Genomic DNA, 16,951 nt, shown 5'->3' with positions numbered 1-16,951 from the left:
AGAAGGAAGGAAGAGAAGAGGCTTAGAAATGTACAGGACATAAGGAAGGAAAGAGTGGAGAGAAAGGAGAGAGAGAGAGGGGGAAGGGAAGTAGGAAAAGGAAAAGGAGGTGTGGGAGAGAGTACTAATAGAAGTAAGAGAGGAAGCAAGGGTTTTAAAGGAGGTGAATGAAAGAGATGAACAAGTTACTTCTTACCTGGTAACGTTCTTTCGATGGGATGTTCCTCAGACGTATTCTTTATCTTTGATAGATCACTTCCAACTTGCTGGCCTCGGAAAAAAAATTCAGTAGAGGGCGCTGCGCGTCGACATCCCTCGAGTCGGTGTCCCTCGACAGCCTCCGTATCGTACCAACGTCATCATGCGTATAAATAGACTTGCGCAGCGTCCGTTCCTCAGTTCCATTTTGTAGCTTGGAATTATCTGTTCATGAATTGGTTATTGACCTTGAAGGAGCGTAAGCTGCAACCACAAGGGAAGTTTTACTGAGGGGATGGATGGGAGGGGTGATAAGGAATACGTCGGAGGAACATCCCATCGAAAGAACGTTAACAGGTAAGAAGTAACTTGTTCTTCGAAGGGATTGTGTCCTCCGACGTATTCCTTATCTTTGATAGACTGCCATAGCAGTGGTGTGTAAACGGAGGTGGGAGTAAAATTGTCATATTCCCTTTTAAGAGTGAACAGAGTGTAACACAGCTTTGCCAAATCTAGTCTCTTGACTAGAGGAGGAATCCAGATTGTAGAATTTAGTAAAGTTATGTGCGGACGACCATGTGGCAGCCGCACATATGTCTCGAATCGGTACCCCTCTCTGGAGGGCCGAAGAGGCTGCGATACCCCTGGTTGAATGAGCCCTAAGATTTTGAGGAGGCTCTTTCCCTGCCAATTTGTAACATTCTAGATTGGCTAAGATAATCCATCTGGAGATGGTCTGTTTTGTAATTGGCAATCCTAGTTTGTGCCATGTGTAACCTATGAATAGTTGGTCTGATTGTCTGATCCTAGCCAGTCTGCTGATATAAAAACTCAAGGCTCGCCTTGGATCCAGTCTATGTAGCCTCTCTTCCTCTTTCCCTGGATGGGGAGGAGGATAGAATGAGGGTAAAGTTATTTTCTGAGTGATGTGGAATTCAGAAACCACCTTTGGGAGGAAATTAGGCTTCACTTGTAGGACAACTTTGTCAATGTGAAAAATTGTATGAGTAGGTTTACAAGATAGGGCTTGTAATTCGCTCACCCTCCTGGCCTATGTCAAAGCCACTAATAAGACAGTTTTAAGGGGGAGAAATCTTAACGAACAAGAGTGGAGTGGTTCGAAAGGAGTACCCATCAGGAAATTCAAAACTAAATTTAAGTCCCACAAGGGAACTTGGAACGGTCTCGGGGGATAGACATTAGTTAGCCCCTTTAGAAATTGTATTACAAATGGTAATTTGAAATATGATGGCTCCTCTGCAGTGCGCTTGAAGATCGACAGCGCTGCAAGGTGGCCCTTGATTGTACCAACTTGAAGACCTGAATTCGCCAAATAGAGTAGAAAGGATAGCACCATTGGTGTACCACATGAAAAGGGGTCAATATTCTTTTCTCTACACCAGCTGCAGAATTTGTTCCAACGGCAGCGGTATAAAGTTTTTGTTGTTGGCCTTCTGGCTGAAAGCAACACCTCCATGACGTCATATGGGAGGTCCCAATCCTTGTAGCTCAACCTTTCAGAAACCAAGCGTGAAGGTTGAAGGTTCTGATGTCTGGATGGAGAATATGACCTCCCTTCTGTGAGAGAAGATCCTTTGTGTGTGGAAGACGAATTGGAGGGCAGATGGACATGTCCAGAAGGTCCGGGTATGACGTTCTCCTGGCCCAGTCTTGGGCAATTAGGATCATAGTCTTCCGGAATCTTCTCAACCTCCTGATCATCTGAGGAATGACAGGGACTGGAGGAAACATGTACATAAGTGGAAACTCCCAGTCCACTACGAACGCGTCCCCAAGAGCTCCTCTCGGGGGAAATTCCCTTGAACAAAACTGATCGCACTTCCTGTTGATACTGGTGGCGAACAGATCCACTTGAGGGGTTCCCCAAAGGGCGAAGATCTCTTGAAGGACTTCCTGAGCTGTGTTCTGCCTGCTGAGTGCGTCCGCTGTCAAGTTCTTCTCTCTGGCTAAGTGAACTGCCGATAGAGAGATTCTTTCTTGGATTGCCCAAAACCAGAGCTGCATCGCCTCTCTGCACAGAGGCAGTGATCCTATGCCTCCTCTTTTGTTGAGGTAGTACATGGCCACTGTGTTGTCCGTCATTATCAGGACATTTCACCCTTGTACAGCTGGCAGAAAAGCCTTCAGCGCTAGTCAGATTGCTCTCAGCTCTAACAGGTTGATATGTAGTCTGGACTCCGATGGAGACCAACGACCGCTGATGGTCAAGTCATTGGCATGGGCTCCCCACCCCGTGAGTGAGGCGTCCGTGACTACTGTTATCTCCGGCCATGGTTGCCAAAACAGTTCTCCCTTCAAAATGTTCTCCTGACAGGCCCACCACTTAAGGTCTCAAGCCACCTTGTCCGGAACCTGAAGGAATTCTGTCATTCTCCCTGAGAATTGCGACCACTGAGTTCTTAGTGCCCACTGGAGAGATCTCATTCTCAGATGAGCCTCTGGCACAAGGAAAATGCAGGATGCCATCAGCCCTAGCAACCTCAAAAAGTCGGAGGCTGGGAGACGTTGGGCATTGTGAAACTTGGTGACCATCTGCAGAATATCTTGAGCCCTCACCTCTGGTGGTGAGGCTTTCCCCAGGGAAGTGTCCAGGACCGCTCCAATGAACTGGAGTCTCTGTGATGGTATCATCTGTGACTTCTTTAAATTGAGGGAGAAGCCCAGTTTGTGAAGGAAGTGGCAGACAATCTAGTTGGATCTGAGCTTGTTCCGAGGATACTGCTCTGATCAACCAATCGTCTAGGTAGGGGTAGATGTGGATCCCTTCCCTCCTTAGACTTGCAGCCACTACCGACATTAGCTTGGTGAAGACCCTCGGGCGGAGGTCAGCCCAAATGGCAGTACTCGAAATTGATAGTGAGTTGCCAATTGCGAACCTCATGTATTTCCAGTGTTTGAGATGGATTGGCACACGGAAATAAGCATCATGAAGGTCCAGAGATACCAGCCAGTCCTGAAGCTGGAGGGCCTGAAGGATCTGAGAGAGAGTTATCATCTTGAGCTTGTCCTTCCTGAGGAATTTGTTCAATTCTCTTAAGTCCAATTCCGTCCTTCTTCGGTATCAAGAAGTAGGGGGAATACCAACCCTTGTTCCTCTCCGCTACAGGTACCGGTTCTATGGCACCTTTCTCTAGCAGGTCCAGAATCTCCTGCAAAAGGAGCAGGTCTGGAAAATTCAAAGAGTTGTTCCCCAGTGGATGACTCTGAGGGGTGCGTAGGAAAGGCAGGCAGTAACATTTGGCAACTGTCTCCAATGCCCAAGCATCTGACGTAATAGCCTGCCATTCCATCAGATGTTGAGTTAACCTGCCCCCTACTGGTGTTTTGTGAGGAGAGTCCTCAGAGCAGTTTAGAAGCAGCTGATGCAGATGCCGATGGTAAAGAGGCACCTGCTGCTGCTGCTGCGTTTGTACTTTTAACCCGCTGTTACGCTACGGCAGCAACAAAGAACATTACCAAAAAGATTGTTCCCACGGAGTATCTCGCAATCAGGGAATTCGTTCTGGCAGCTTTACAAGTTGCCTTGGAAACTGTTTGGGTCACGTAGATCTCCTAGTCAGCTGACCAGACGTGCCTCGCTTTCACGGAAGCCACGCCTCCTTGTTCCTTAAAAGCGGTCAGCTGCAGGAGCTTCGTTGCTGCTAATTGATCGTTACGGCGTTCCTTTTTGTAGCCTTCCTACGGCTTGTTCCATTCGGATCACCCTCCGATTATCCTGCTTTGTAATTGATCTACCTTTACCAGACCTTGGCTTCTGTCTCCTGTTTTGCTTCTTGGAATTATCCTTCGGTATATATTGCCTTGGTTTTGAAACCGCTCGCAGTCTCCTTACACTGCCGAGCTCCTGTTGAGCTCCCCGCTCAACCTGTTCTTCTGCCAGGTTTTCAGCTCATCATTTCCCAGTCTTCAGTTTTCTTCTTACAGCAAGAGACTTGCTTCCAGCGGAATTCAATCTTCTATCAGTTTAGTCCTAAGGATTTACTTCTACCTCATCTACTTATTTGACTGTGTTACATCCTGTGAAGATGATGTGTATGTTCCACTAAAGTGCAGTACAAACGCTTTCCAGTTTTGCACCAACCCGGTCCTAGTGCGTCCCTCGTGCCGTTCGGGTTATCCTACCTATACTAACTATCCCATTTGTTAATTTATCCTTTCGTTGTCATCCCTCATTTGGAACTCTGAACATTCTTCTGAACTGATACGGGACTTCCTCTCAAGGCCTTCATTTCCACTACCTCAGGTACCAGCAATTCTATTGTGTTAAATAATTGTATACCCTTCACACCAGGTTGGGGTTATACTCGAAACAGTTTTTGTATTTTTTCAGCATTGCTTGGTGGTAGGCTCAATTCCGCTCTTTTGCATTATAGACTACTCTGTCTTGTTTTACATAATAGCAGAGTGGTACGTCGTGAAAAAGAGCCCCTCTCTAAGAGGAAGCCTGATTCTTTTGAAATCAGGGGACCTGGGTTTTCTGAAGACTTCCACGGCTCGCATCTCGATCCAGGTTGGAATCAAGTACTCCTTCCAGTTCGGTGAGTCACACCCGTCCACCTCGGGTGAATTTCTTTTGGCCTCTTTGAGCCGGCTTTCCCCTTCTTCCGAATGCGGAATAGTAACAAAAGGACCTACCTCTCCAAGAGGTTCCTGAGGGGCAATAGGGAGTTTGACGTATTGCAGCTCCAAGGGATTTTGCTGCTGTCTTAGAAGTTTGTAACTTCTCTAGACTGTCGTCAGCCTTTTTACCAAATAAAGAAGAGCCATCAAAAGGCATATTCAAAAGTCTGGCCTGAACATCTGGAGCAAAACCAGACTTTCGTAACCATTCAAACCTGCAAATTGTAGTACTTGCCGCCATGGCCCTGCTGATACTGTCAGCAGAATCAATGCCAGTTTGAAGGGATTCGCACATTGCGTCTTTACCATCTTTAATGATGTTCAGGAAAGCTTCCCTTTCTTCTCCTTCCGGGAGGCAGTCAGCCGCTGATGAAGCACACTCCCAAAGTGTATGGCTGAATCTTGCGAGCGTACAAGTAGCATTGATGGATTTAAGTGCCATTCTACATGCAGAAAAGACCTTTTTTGACATAGCATCAAATCTCTTGTCATCCCTGTCTTGTGGAACAGTAGGGTATGCAGATCTACTGTTCGATGAAGTTGCTGCTTGAGCAACCAGACTCTCTGGAGTTGGATGTTTTGACAAATATTCAGGGTCAGAAGCAGATACCCTATATTTGGCAGATAGTTTCTTGTTAACTGCCGGGATAATCTCAGGAGTTTCCCAGTTGGACGATATTTTCCTCTGCAATGCAGTATGGAATGGAACCACAGGATCTTCCTGTGGGCCTTTAATCAAGATGTCTGTCAGGTCATATTGTTGAAAAGTAGGTAAAGGTGTAGACCAACCCATAAATTCTATTATTCTGGCCATTAAAGTTCTATAAGGGGTCTCAGCATGTTCTCCTGGGTCTGGTTTGGCAAATTCTGCTTCTGGGGAAGTATCCAACCCACTTGCATCATGCAAGGAATCTTGCAAGTCCTTCAACCTATTTTCTTCAGAGATAAATTCCTCTGGTACAGGTGTTGCAGTTCTCTGCAACCCAAAAGGTCTTTCCTGATCAGAATCCTCACCTTCTTCATAAATGGAGGACAAGGCATTGAAATAATCTGACCTTGGAAAAGGCTTAAAACCCATTTCAAAAGCAGAAGGGGCTAAGCTTGTGGCTTCGATTTCTTCGAAGCCTTTGACTTCTGCGTCGTTGACGTTTTCTCAACCAGTTACCACAAGCTTAGCCCCTTCTGCTTTTGTATGGTACACTGACACTTCAATAATGGTTACAGCCAGATGTGTGTCTGTCATGCATTCGGCCATCTGGACCAGGTACTCCAACTCTTTTGACAGTGGTCAGGCATTGTACAACTAGGTAGAGTACGAGGACGTTTCTCATCTTTGGCCCACACTCTCCTGACCCACACCTCCCTTTCTGCAAGTCCGACATCTATGGGCTTCCTGTTCTTGTAATTGGGACCGTGTACACAATACCTGCGGAAGCAGTGCATTATTTGGGAGTAAGTGAATCTATTCTGGCTGCCAACTGTCATGCAGCTCCATGTACCAGGGACAGTAAAAGGAACTCTGCCATCTAGAAGTCAGGGCGAGTCTCCTTATTGCTTGCCTAACTACAGGATGGTGCTGCAGGACTAGTCATCTCATGGTATGCACTGATAATATCTGATGAGGATTTTAGGCTTAGCACTGATTCTGAGGGGCTAATTCATGGACACTCCCATTCACAAGTTCATGCTGCAGCTTGCAGAGCTCTCAGGCTATGGGATTGCAAGCAGTGTTCTGTACTTCACAGCAAGTTTCCCTTTTTATTAGTATATTATATTTGATGGCAAATGCTGGGCATCTCGGGAGCTCATGAGCACCATAACAAGAACGGTCAGAATCAGTTAAAGGTCTGGAGGGGCCCCTAGGTTTTACTTCCAGGGCCATGATCATGGGCGGCTGCAGTCGGTGCCCCCTGGGTCTCCTAAAACCAATCATTCTGCCTCTCTATTGTTATCTTGTCCCAGCACCTGATGATATCATTACCCCACTCGTTTTTCAAATGGTACTCAATTGTCCAACTTTGGATGAATTTTAAGCATGAGGCTACCCTGCTGGAATTTTAACATGACATTGCCGATTGTACACAGATCTCAACAGCAGGCTTGCAAGTCAATGACCTATCATTCCAGCTATGTTACCAGTGAGAATACATATGTAAAATATTCCCTTCCTTACCAGGACTTCAGTGTTGATGTTTTCCATCACAGCCTTCCACTGCTGGGAAAACTTGATGTTGAAAGGATCAAAAGACAAGGATTTCATTGGTATGACAAGTCCATCAACCCTTCGTAACACATCGTCGATCCTCTTGGGATCCCCGGTTACCGCTTTCAATTCTGGGCCAAATATGTTGTAGAACTCTTCAAGAATCTGTAGAGTTAAAAAGAATATGTTTTACGGGCTCTGATATGTTACTTACAAATCTACTCAGACAACTGGACATTTTCCATTCTGTATTTCTAACAAAAAAAACAAAAGGTATTATTACCTGTAGGGTGTTAAACAAATCTTGGCATATTGCTGCCAAATAATCAGTTTTCTCAAACAGACGCTTTCTATCAAACTCCCATCGCTGGTCTCTCCCGGATGCTTCAATTTTTGCCCGTACATCAAAGTAGGCATTCTTCCATGTTTCTAGGGTCTCTTTGGCTTCCATAGTCTTCATTCTGGCAGCACGGCTGTTTTCCCTAAAATTGTAATGTTGGCAACAGTTAGTTTCAGCTGTGGTAACCAGTGCTTCCAATGAGACTGCCAGAGATCTAAAGCCATTTAAATATCACACAGACCAGACATTGCCATTTTGTATACTCACACATTTTTTAGGCGGGCGCTGACCCCGACACCTTAATACATTGCGTCTCTTTATTTTTTTTATTGCGTTATAGTCAAAACAAATGATGACCTTTCACATATATGTATATAACAAAGCATACAACAGAATAAAAATAGTAACAACATACATTATACATTTACATAACCAATCCTTAGGGAACAAACATAAAATTACTAAAAAGAGGTAACATTTTTCCTATTATTACCAATGTACAAATGAATGAATCATTTTCAAAACTACCACCATAAGAAATGTCTTGTGGGCTGAGGACAGTCGCCCTCAAAAGTCCTCTGTAATTAAGCATTATTGACAAAAGTTTCAAATAAAGAAACTCTCTGAACCTGGACAGCAGGATATATTATAAGGATATGCTTTAAGATTTGTTTTGTTGCTTCACCACAGAGCATACATTTGTCCTCTATGTTCCCGTCTTCATTTCGCACCACTGCAGTCTCACCCGTTGATATTAGATTTAGTTGGAATCTTAGAAACTCTACTTGCCACCGCAAGTTTGGAAAGCGTTTTAGATATGAAGGTATAACAGCCTCTTGGTTTATCAACGAGAGAGAAGGATGTGTGCAGGGAGTAGCTATGCATTTGATCTATGGTACTTATCAAATCAGTTCTCATAACTGCAAGTTTTACCCCTAGCGAGCTAGCTAGTAGATCTTCCACTATGCTAGCACATTTTTCCAATTCAAGGATACCTTTCTTGTAGTTTACATAAAGTGACACTGTAGCCCACCTATAGCAAGGTTCTAAAATCCTTGTATAGGGATTGCTTTTGGGGTAAGAATATTAATCGATAAAGTGACATCACTTTTCAATCCATACTGGCCCTAATTGAGTTTAAGCCAAGCTGAAATCGAAGAAAAAGAAAATTGCAATTGGACAAATTTAAAATGTTTTCCCATAGTGTGTCTTGTAATCTGACCCAGTCTAGATTCCAGGATGGTGGTTCTACGTCCATCCCATACAACATTGTTGGTATAATCTTTCCCTTATAAAAATTCATTAAGGGCATGATGAGAATTGACAGCATTTATTAATAACATTTTCATTTGACATGAGAATTGATCGATTTTACTTTCAAGGCCAGATTCCACCAAACCTATAGTTGGATGAGAAGTACTCCTAAAGCCTAAACATGTTACTTGTCTGGACAAGGTGATATCCTGGTCCACTTGAAACCAGCAATCTTCTGGCTTCAAGCGAAACCAGAAAACCATTGAAACCGGCTAGCATCAGATATTACGCCATTCATGGCAAATTTTGTAAATACGCCATTGAGCCAAGGACTTGTCCCAGACAAACTTAAAATGTCTATCATTTTCCCACTGCTGAAAAAGTCTAGACCCTGATAATCTACAGCATTACCGCCCAATGTCCCTCCTTGTGATGTTGGACCTATCCGCAGCCTTTAACATTGTGGACCACAACATCCTTATCGAGTGATTGAGGACTGTAGGAAAGGTGTCAGGAAGCACCCTCAAATGGTTCACTTCTTTTCTGTCAGGCCAACAACAATGGATGAAATTGGGGGGGCTTTCTTTCGAAGTCCCGTCATCAGGGCTGTGCAGTCCCGCAAGGGACATTCCTGTTGCCACTGCTCTTTAATCTTTATATTCACCCTCTCATGGATATACTGAAAAGACATAACATTAGCTTTCAGTCACACATGGAGGACACGCAGGTGTTTATCAGACAGAAGTAATCTGTTTGGCCCAAAACACCTGACTAATGGGAATAGGTGTCCCCCTGCACTTGTTTTTCTGGGATCAGAGTTGAAATATGTCCACAGAATTAAAAACTTGGGATGCATATGGCAGAGTAACTTGGGGTGTGATGGTCAGGTGATGGCAAAAGCTTGGGCCGTCTTTTACAACCAAAGGTTGCTTTGATAGGCACTTCCCTATGTCCCTAAAAAGGACCATGCCACAGTGGTAGAAGCCCTAATAAATTACAAGTTTGGACTATTGCAATAGCCTCCTGATGGGGGCTCCTGCCAAACAAATACATTGACTACAAAAGGCAGAAAATGGGGCAGTTAGATTGGTGTTTGGAGTAGGGAAGTCAACACCCATATCAGGGCTGCGCCAATCACTTCTCTGGCTGGCAGTGGAAGATCGGTTTACATTCGAAACATGACATATCATTTTCAAGTGTTTGAACAATCTAGCTCCTAGCTATCTTGTGGAAAAGATACATGGTTATTAACCACCTCGGTCTCTGAGATCAAAAGACATACATCTGCTAATTGTTCCACCATCCCGGTGTGTGTCCAGAGGAGATTGATGATTCTGTTTTCAGACCAACATTTTGGAACAATCTTCCACTTGACCTAGGAAGAACGGTATCCCTACTAGTTTTTAACAAAAAAACTGAAAACATACCTGTTTAAATAGATTTGCGAAGTATTTTTTGGAAAGGGTAGAGGAAGCATTAAGCACTCCTATATTGATTGAGCTATTCACTCTCAGGCTTGCAAGACCCGCACTGTGATTCGATTTATTTTGTGATATAAGCACTATACAAATACCTCAATCAAACATTCTTTGTGACCTTTCTAAAACAGATTATCTCCGATTAAGCTGGATTAACGGTGAAATCATTTCTCTCTGAATAATTCCCTATCCTAGGACGTTCAACAGTTGCTGGATGCCTATTGGAGTGTAGTCCAGTAGGACTATGTCATCCGCCTAGGCAATACAGCTGACTATTTGATTCCCCAAATTAGGACTGCCAAAAGCATGGCAGCTTAAGGCCCAATTTAAATCATCCAGGTTAAGGTTGAAGAGGCAGGGGGCAAAAATGCACCCCTGCCTCATGCCTCTTTCCATGTCCCTGATCATCTAATGTTACTTGGATCTGTGTATTTTCGTGGAGATGGCAGTCCCCACTGTCTCAGCTTCCACCAAAGACGCTCTCTATTGATTGTATCGAAAGCCCTGGATAAGTCCACCAAGGCACCATAGAGAAGGGGACTTCCCTTTGTCCAAGCCTTTCCTTGCATGATGTTTACTATGAGACCATTGAGAGATGCAGACATGCCTTTTCTGAATCCTATCAGAGATTTGTATAGAATTCCCTTGTTGGAGGCCCAGAGTTCCAGTTCTCCCATGACTGTGCCCGCAAATACCTTACTATCTGCGTCCAAAAGGGATAGTGGGCTACAGTTGGCATGATCAGCCCAATAGCCCTTTTTGTAGATAGATTTATAATTGCAGTCTTCCAAGTCGGGGGGGAATTGTCTATTCCTAACCACACTATTAAACAAGACTAACAATATCTTGGACCAACTGGCAATGTCAGAATGGCATTAGTTAGACCATTTAGCCCGGCAGTTCCTGGAGATGATGATTTTGTTACCAGTGAGGCTATATCGTCACTGTTCAGTAGAAGCTTCCAGGGCGCACACTCCCACTTCCCCTTGGTCTCACATGTTGGTTTCTTATAAAGATCTACAAAATGTTTTCTCAAGAGACTCTTGGGTACAGTATTACTTTGTAAGACACACTGTGATGATCCCTATTCCTGATTCACAGTCGACCAGAAATTCCTCGAGTGTTTTGTGGTTAAGATACCCAACATTAAATCTTCCTAATATTGGGCACGAAGGAGCTTTGGACCAGTTTTTATATTTGATATTTAGATTCATTTTCTTCCACTAACAGTCTGCCTTTGATCAATGTCAATTGTTCAAGGCACGGATGTTCTTTCCCAATTCCTTTTTTTATTCCAAGGTTTCATGATCAAAAGTATGTTTATGAGTTATCATAGCTTTCCTTTATTTATTTGTAATTGTTTTGTTACACTTTATATTTTGATCATGCATACAAAAAAGAGCTATTTTAAAAAATAATTATTAAAAACATTTATCAGTATCCCAAAGTGGGTGGGGCATGCTGCCCAAGACAAGGCCAGGTCTCAGTTTTGTTACCATATTTAAGAGCGAACTTGACATATGAAAAATACAGCAGCACCTAGCATGGCTAGCCTAAGTACTGCTTAGTTTTAGAACCAAGAAAGGTAAGCCCACCCCTCCTCCCACTGACCTCACTGGACACTGTTACCAAGAGGCGTAGGAGGCCACCTGAGGTACTTCCCCCTCCCTCCTGCCCCCCCATGAGCCCCCTTCTCCCACCCCGCTGACCTCAAACCTGACTCTCATACCCTTTAACATTCCTTCTCCTCCACCCTCCCTCCCTCCTCCTCCCCTCCCCTTGAGTAAATTGTTCCATCTACTGTACTTCTGGTTTGTAAATAAGCTTCTTTCAATTTTGTATCTTTTTGTTACCCTATAAAGCGCTTTGGCGTAAAGCGCTATATAAATTCAATAAACATAAACTACATTTCTGAATTGAAGACAAGTGTTACAATTCTCAATAAATATAGTTGCCAAAATGCTTGCAAGGAAGCCATGCACAATCACAATCATTAAAAGAAAGCCTCTGCATCGGCGGTGGGGTGTAAATAGAGTATTTCTGAAATGATAGCAAAATAGGATAAACCAGGCTTTCTATGCAATGTATATTTTGGGTATCCTACAATTACATCACAGCCCATAACTGCAATTCAATGTCATTGAATATTTCTTTGCAGATTTTGTCACAATATAGAGGGACTTTGGTGGGTTTGGGTATTAATTAAAGTGGGGGTGATGGCGGCAGGGCATCTCCCCACGCATTTATTTGCAATGTAATGTGCAAAAATAAATTAGATGAAGTCAGATTTGCAGTGATGGTTTTGATGTAATCACATAGATCCTATATTTAGTATGCTTGGTGGCTTATATAGTACTTAACACCACCCAGAGGCTGTCACAACGTTGCTTTAGATCACCATCCAGGTGCAGCATCTGCATACTACCCAGGAGCACCGCAGTCATGACAGCCCGGCGCCATCAGAACCTCATCAGAGCACTGCGGCAGTGTATCTATGCTTGCTGCCTCCTAGTGCAGAGCAGATCACAGGACGCCCGCTGCAGCCCTGGTACACCACAGCTGTTACTATGTCACCAGCTCCATGTGCCCAGCATCGCACATGCCAGGCCCATTTTAGAAGGCCCCAACGTTGCCCTCTGGACCACGCCGCAGCCCCAGGACATTGTGGGGGGTGGCCTCATCTACGCAATCAGGTCCTTGTAGCGGCAAGGCAATTCCACCACCCTTGATGTGCTGGGCGATGCTAATCCAACAGTGAAGAGGATCCAAGGATATGTAAGAGCGGCAAGCTTGGAGTGAGCTCACACCCAATGTGTCCCCTCCACTTGCCCCGCTATCACGTAACCACCTCCCCCACACCTACACCAGTTTCCCAATATTTGGAATTCCAGGGAGGTGATCACTTTGCTCCAAGATGCTAATCATCATGATATTGATGGCTTCTTACATCATGGAAACAGATTACAGATTACAGGTAAGCCTAAATAATGATAAGCCTTGGAATAGTGCCATGATAGCCCGTTGGCAGGATATCATGGTCATAGGAAGACACTATCCCTTCCTGGCAGATACATGGTGAAAAAACATATAAAGAGAAAAAAACAACTATGCAAGCCATTGTGAGACTTGCATCAGAGCCATGAACCTTTGTTATTTCATCCATTCCTGGTACCTCACAACCCTGGCATTCCATATGCATGAATCTTGTTACAAATTTGCCTGAATCCAATGGGTATGACACCTTAAAGAACATAGATGATTTATGTATGAAGATGGAACATTTTGAACCTCTGTGAAGAGTAGTCCCCGTTGGAGGCATGGCACAGGAACCATATTTCAGCATTGCAGGCTTCCAGAAGTAATCATCCCAGACAGCGGTCCTCAATTGATGTCCTGTTTCTGTAGAAAGCTGTAAAACGATGTGGGGGTTAAGGTACTCCTATGTTTGGGCTATCACCCACAAACCGAAGGCAAGATGGAAAGAGATCAACATAATTTCAAACAATAGTTATTGCACGCAAAAAAAGCAAGAGTGAGTATGATACTTACCACTCACAGAACGTACCCAAAGAAAATCCATTCGTATTGCTCCCAGTACCTCTCCATGTTAAATCCCAGAATGCTAATGCTGAATACTATCACTACAACCACCATCTGTCATGATCTCTGCTTCCAAATGATCAGGACTTGCCCGACTCCCTTGGAAGCAGACCCATAACCCCAGTTCCGAGTGCCAGCCAGTCCCAATTGGGACCTTTTGGACCCTGTCCTGGCGCCAGTGGCACCAGGCTCATAAAGATGCCCAGTCCCAGCGCTGGAAGCACCGGGCTCATAATGCTTGGGTGGACTTACCTGCAGCAGACCATGCTGCTTACTTACCTGCCAGTTGAACCCCTGATCCTCTTCTGTTTGGGACTACTTTTCCTGTTGGGTGGGGCAGGCGCCACTCCCTAGGTTCAGAACACTGGAACTCTTCTGGAAAGCAGGAACTCTTTTCTTAGGCGTGGATGTGGAAGGAGACACCTAAGCACTACAGGAGGCTATTTAAACCACACCCGATGGATGAATCTTGCTTTGTGTTATTCTGCATTCTCTGCAGCAGAACGCTCATCGTGTCTTCTGCTTCTGATCCTGGGCCTAAGGGAACAAAGGCTTACCATCCTGGAATCCAGTCTTCAGCAGCACCTGTAAAGACAAAGAAAGAACAGGTTAGCACTACGGTATTCAGTGGCAGCGCATCTCTTACCTGGTCCATCGGCTGTCACCAACGCCTCGCGCTGCATTCCGGCATCTGAAAGACAAAAGCTTACCAGCTCTTCGCACGCTCCGGAGGCCTTCGGCGCTGCATCCCGCATCTGAAAGACAAAAGAAGGTGCGTTTAAAGACATTGGGCAACTTTATTACTCACGTGCCATTACTCCTTCCCACGCCGAATCCAGTGGGTATTCCAGCACCCTTCAGCTTCTCTAAAGCTCCGAACTTGTACCTGCAAGATAAAAGGGACAGTTAGTGCGCATCGTGAAGCAGGCTACAAGTGCTTACTTACGTGCTTCCAGGCGCTTCTATTCCTCACGCGGGTTCGATCCTCAACTCTCATCACCCCGCCATCCGCCATCGCCGGAACCCTGCAAAACAAGAGATATCATTACAAAAGACTTTTAAGACATTTGAAGTGCCCAGAACTTACCGCTCGTGCAGTTAACGACGGACAGCAGTCCTCTGAGGTCAAGAGGCCTGCACCCTTATCCAGTGAAGAAACTGGTTACGGCACCCTGCCCCGAGGCAGATGGAGAGCTCGGCGTTCACTTACCTAAGGTGAGGGCGTTAACCTTTGGGGTTCTACAGGAGAAGAGAAAGGGAAGAGGAGAGAGGCACCCAATAACCCCAGTTCATTAATCCCATATTTTCTATCTGCAGACATCTTACTCTTCGAGTCAGACATACAGTGCACAGAGGTCCAGCCCAAAGAGCCAACCGTGTGTTACACATCACCTTTGAAGATACGGCATTCACCCAGTCAAGACCGGCGCCTCTGCGGGAATCAGGTGAGCGTTACAGAACACAAAGCCTACCGCAAAACTCCCACCCAGGCGCTATGGAAATCTCGGATACCGACCAGCTAGCCCAGTTACTTGGGGAACTAAGAGCAGAAGTGCATGCAGCCCGTCAGGAAACTAATGCTCTAAGAAGGGAACTGATTATTTCCAAGGCGCGAACAGACGATCTCGCTAGACAATTGCTACAGTCACAAGCCGGACAAACTCCGTTACCCGCATCAGGGGCAAATCTTCCTTCAACATCCTCTACGAACCCAGTGCAGATCAACCTACCTGGGAATGTACCTCTGGCTCCGCCCGAACGATTTTCTGGTGACCCAAAGAGGTTTGCAGTATTTATTAATCAGTGCCGGTTGCACTTCTTATGCCGGCCAGCAGCCTTTCCAACTGATCAAGCTAAGGTAGCTTTCGTGCTTTCGTACCTTAGTGGCAATGCGGCAGACTGGTCGATCCCTCTAGTTAATCAAGATGATCCGGTTCTCCATGATTTTCAAGCTTTTCAGCTCAGTATGGAAAAACTGTTTGCAAGACATTCACAGGGGCAGGCCTTGGACAATGAGCTCCTTTCATTGCGACAGGGTAATCAAGACCTTTTGGCTTATATTGCGTCTTTCAACAGACTGATAGTGGAAACTCGATGGCCTGAGGACAAAAGGATTACGCTGTTTTATAGAGGTCTACGTGGAGAGCTCAAAGATGTGTTAGCCCAAGTAGTGAATCCCCTGCAAGACTGTTCGGACTATATTGACTTAGTCGTTCAAATTGACCACCGACTGCAGAACAGGAAGGCCGATCGTTCCAAGTTTGATGCTCGAGTATTTTCCAAACCACCAACTCCTACCAAAGGAGTAGACTCCGGGGAACCCATGCAAATAGGGGGCCTGAAAGGACCACTAACACAAAAGGAGCGGTAAAGAAGAAAACAGCTGCAATTATGCCTCTATTGCGGAAACTCGGGGCACTTTCTTCGAGACTGTCCGGTGAAACCAGCCAAGAAGGCAGTAGGAGCTGCAGTTACCAGGGTCACAAACTCTGAGCAGGGAAACGACCTCGCCCGACAAGAATAGAGGTCCCCTTGCCGAGCGTTAAAACCAGTTCCGTGACCTCGCATTTCGTGATACCTATGGTCCTCATTAGCCCTGAACATCCGGATCGATTACATGCGATTGAAGCTTACGTCGACAGCGGTGCCATCGGCAATTATGTGGATCATGAAATGGTTTTGAGGATGAATCTGACTCTTTGTCCAAAGGCTGTAAAGGACGTCATTACTACGGTGGATGGTACGGAGATAGCCTCCGGACCAGTAACACATACCACCCAAGAAGTGACGCTAGTAAGTCAAGATGGACACCATGAGAAGATCGTGTTCGATGTGATCAAGGCCCCTCAGTTCCAGATTATTCTAGGAATTCCTTGGTTAGAGAAGCACAATCCTCAGATCGATTGGCGAGCAAGAACGGTTCAGTTTCCAGAATGTGTCTCTACTTGTCACCCTCGACCTGGTGTTGCACTGGCAGCAATTTCCTCGGAGGCCCCCCAGTTACCTCCTGAATACCTAGAATTCCAAGATGTTTTCCGGAAGGATCAGGCTAACTCTCTACCTCCTCATAGGTCTTATGACTGCCAGATAGACCTGATACCTGGATCTACTCCTCCTTGTAGTAGAATTTATGCCCTCACCGAGCCTGAGAATCTTCACCTCCGACAATACCTGGATCAATACCTAGCGAATGGGTTTATTCGTCCTTCCAAGTCCCCTGCTTCCTCAGCTTTGTTC

The 16,951-nt window shown here is 45.2% G+C and overlaps 1 protein-coding gene across 1 annotated transcript in view; it reads right to left on the bottom strand.

Moving 5' to 3' along the window:
• Positions 1-16,951, bottom strand: part of DNAH10 (dynein axonemal heavy chain 10) — a 2,725,177-nt gene that overhangs the window by 2,503,795 nt on the left and 204,431 nt on the right. Inside the window, exons 10-11 of the mRNA XM_069619694.1 lie at positions 7,326-7,524; positions 7,013-7,207 (exon numbers count right to left, since the gene is read on the bottom strand). Of these exons, the coding sequence (XP_069475795.1) occupies positions 7,013-7,207; positions 7,326-7,524 (394 nt within the window). The remainder of the gene's footprint in view (positions 1-7,012; positions 7,208-7,325; positions 7,525-16,951) is intronic.

This window comes from Ambystoma mexicanum, chromosome 10, assembly GCF_040938575.1.
Source record: "Ambystoma mexicanum isolate Mex_15411 chromosome 10, UKY_AmexF1_1, whole genome shotgun sequence".
In the NCBI taxonomy this organism is placed as follows: domain Eukaryota; kingdom Metazoa; phylum Chordata; class Amphibia; order Caudata; family Ambystomatidae; genus Ambystoma; species Ambystoma mexicanum.
This window is presented reverse-complemented; position numbering and strand designations above follow the sequence as displayed.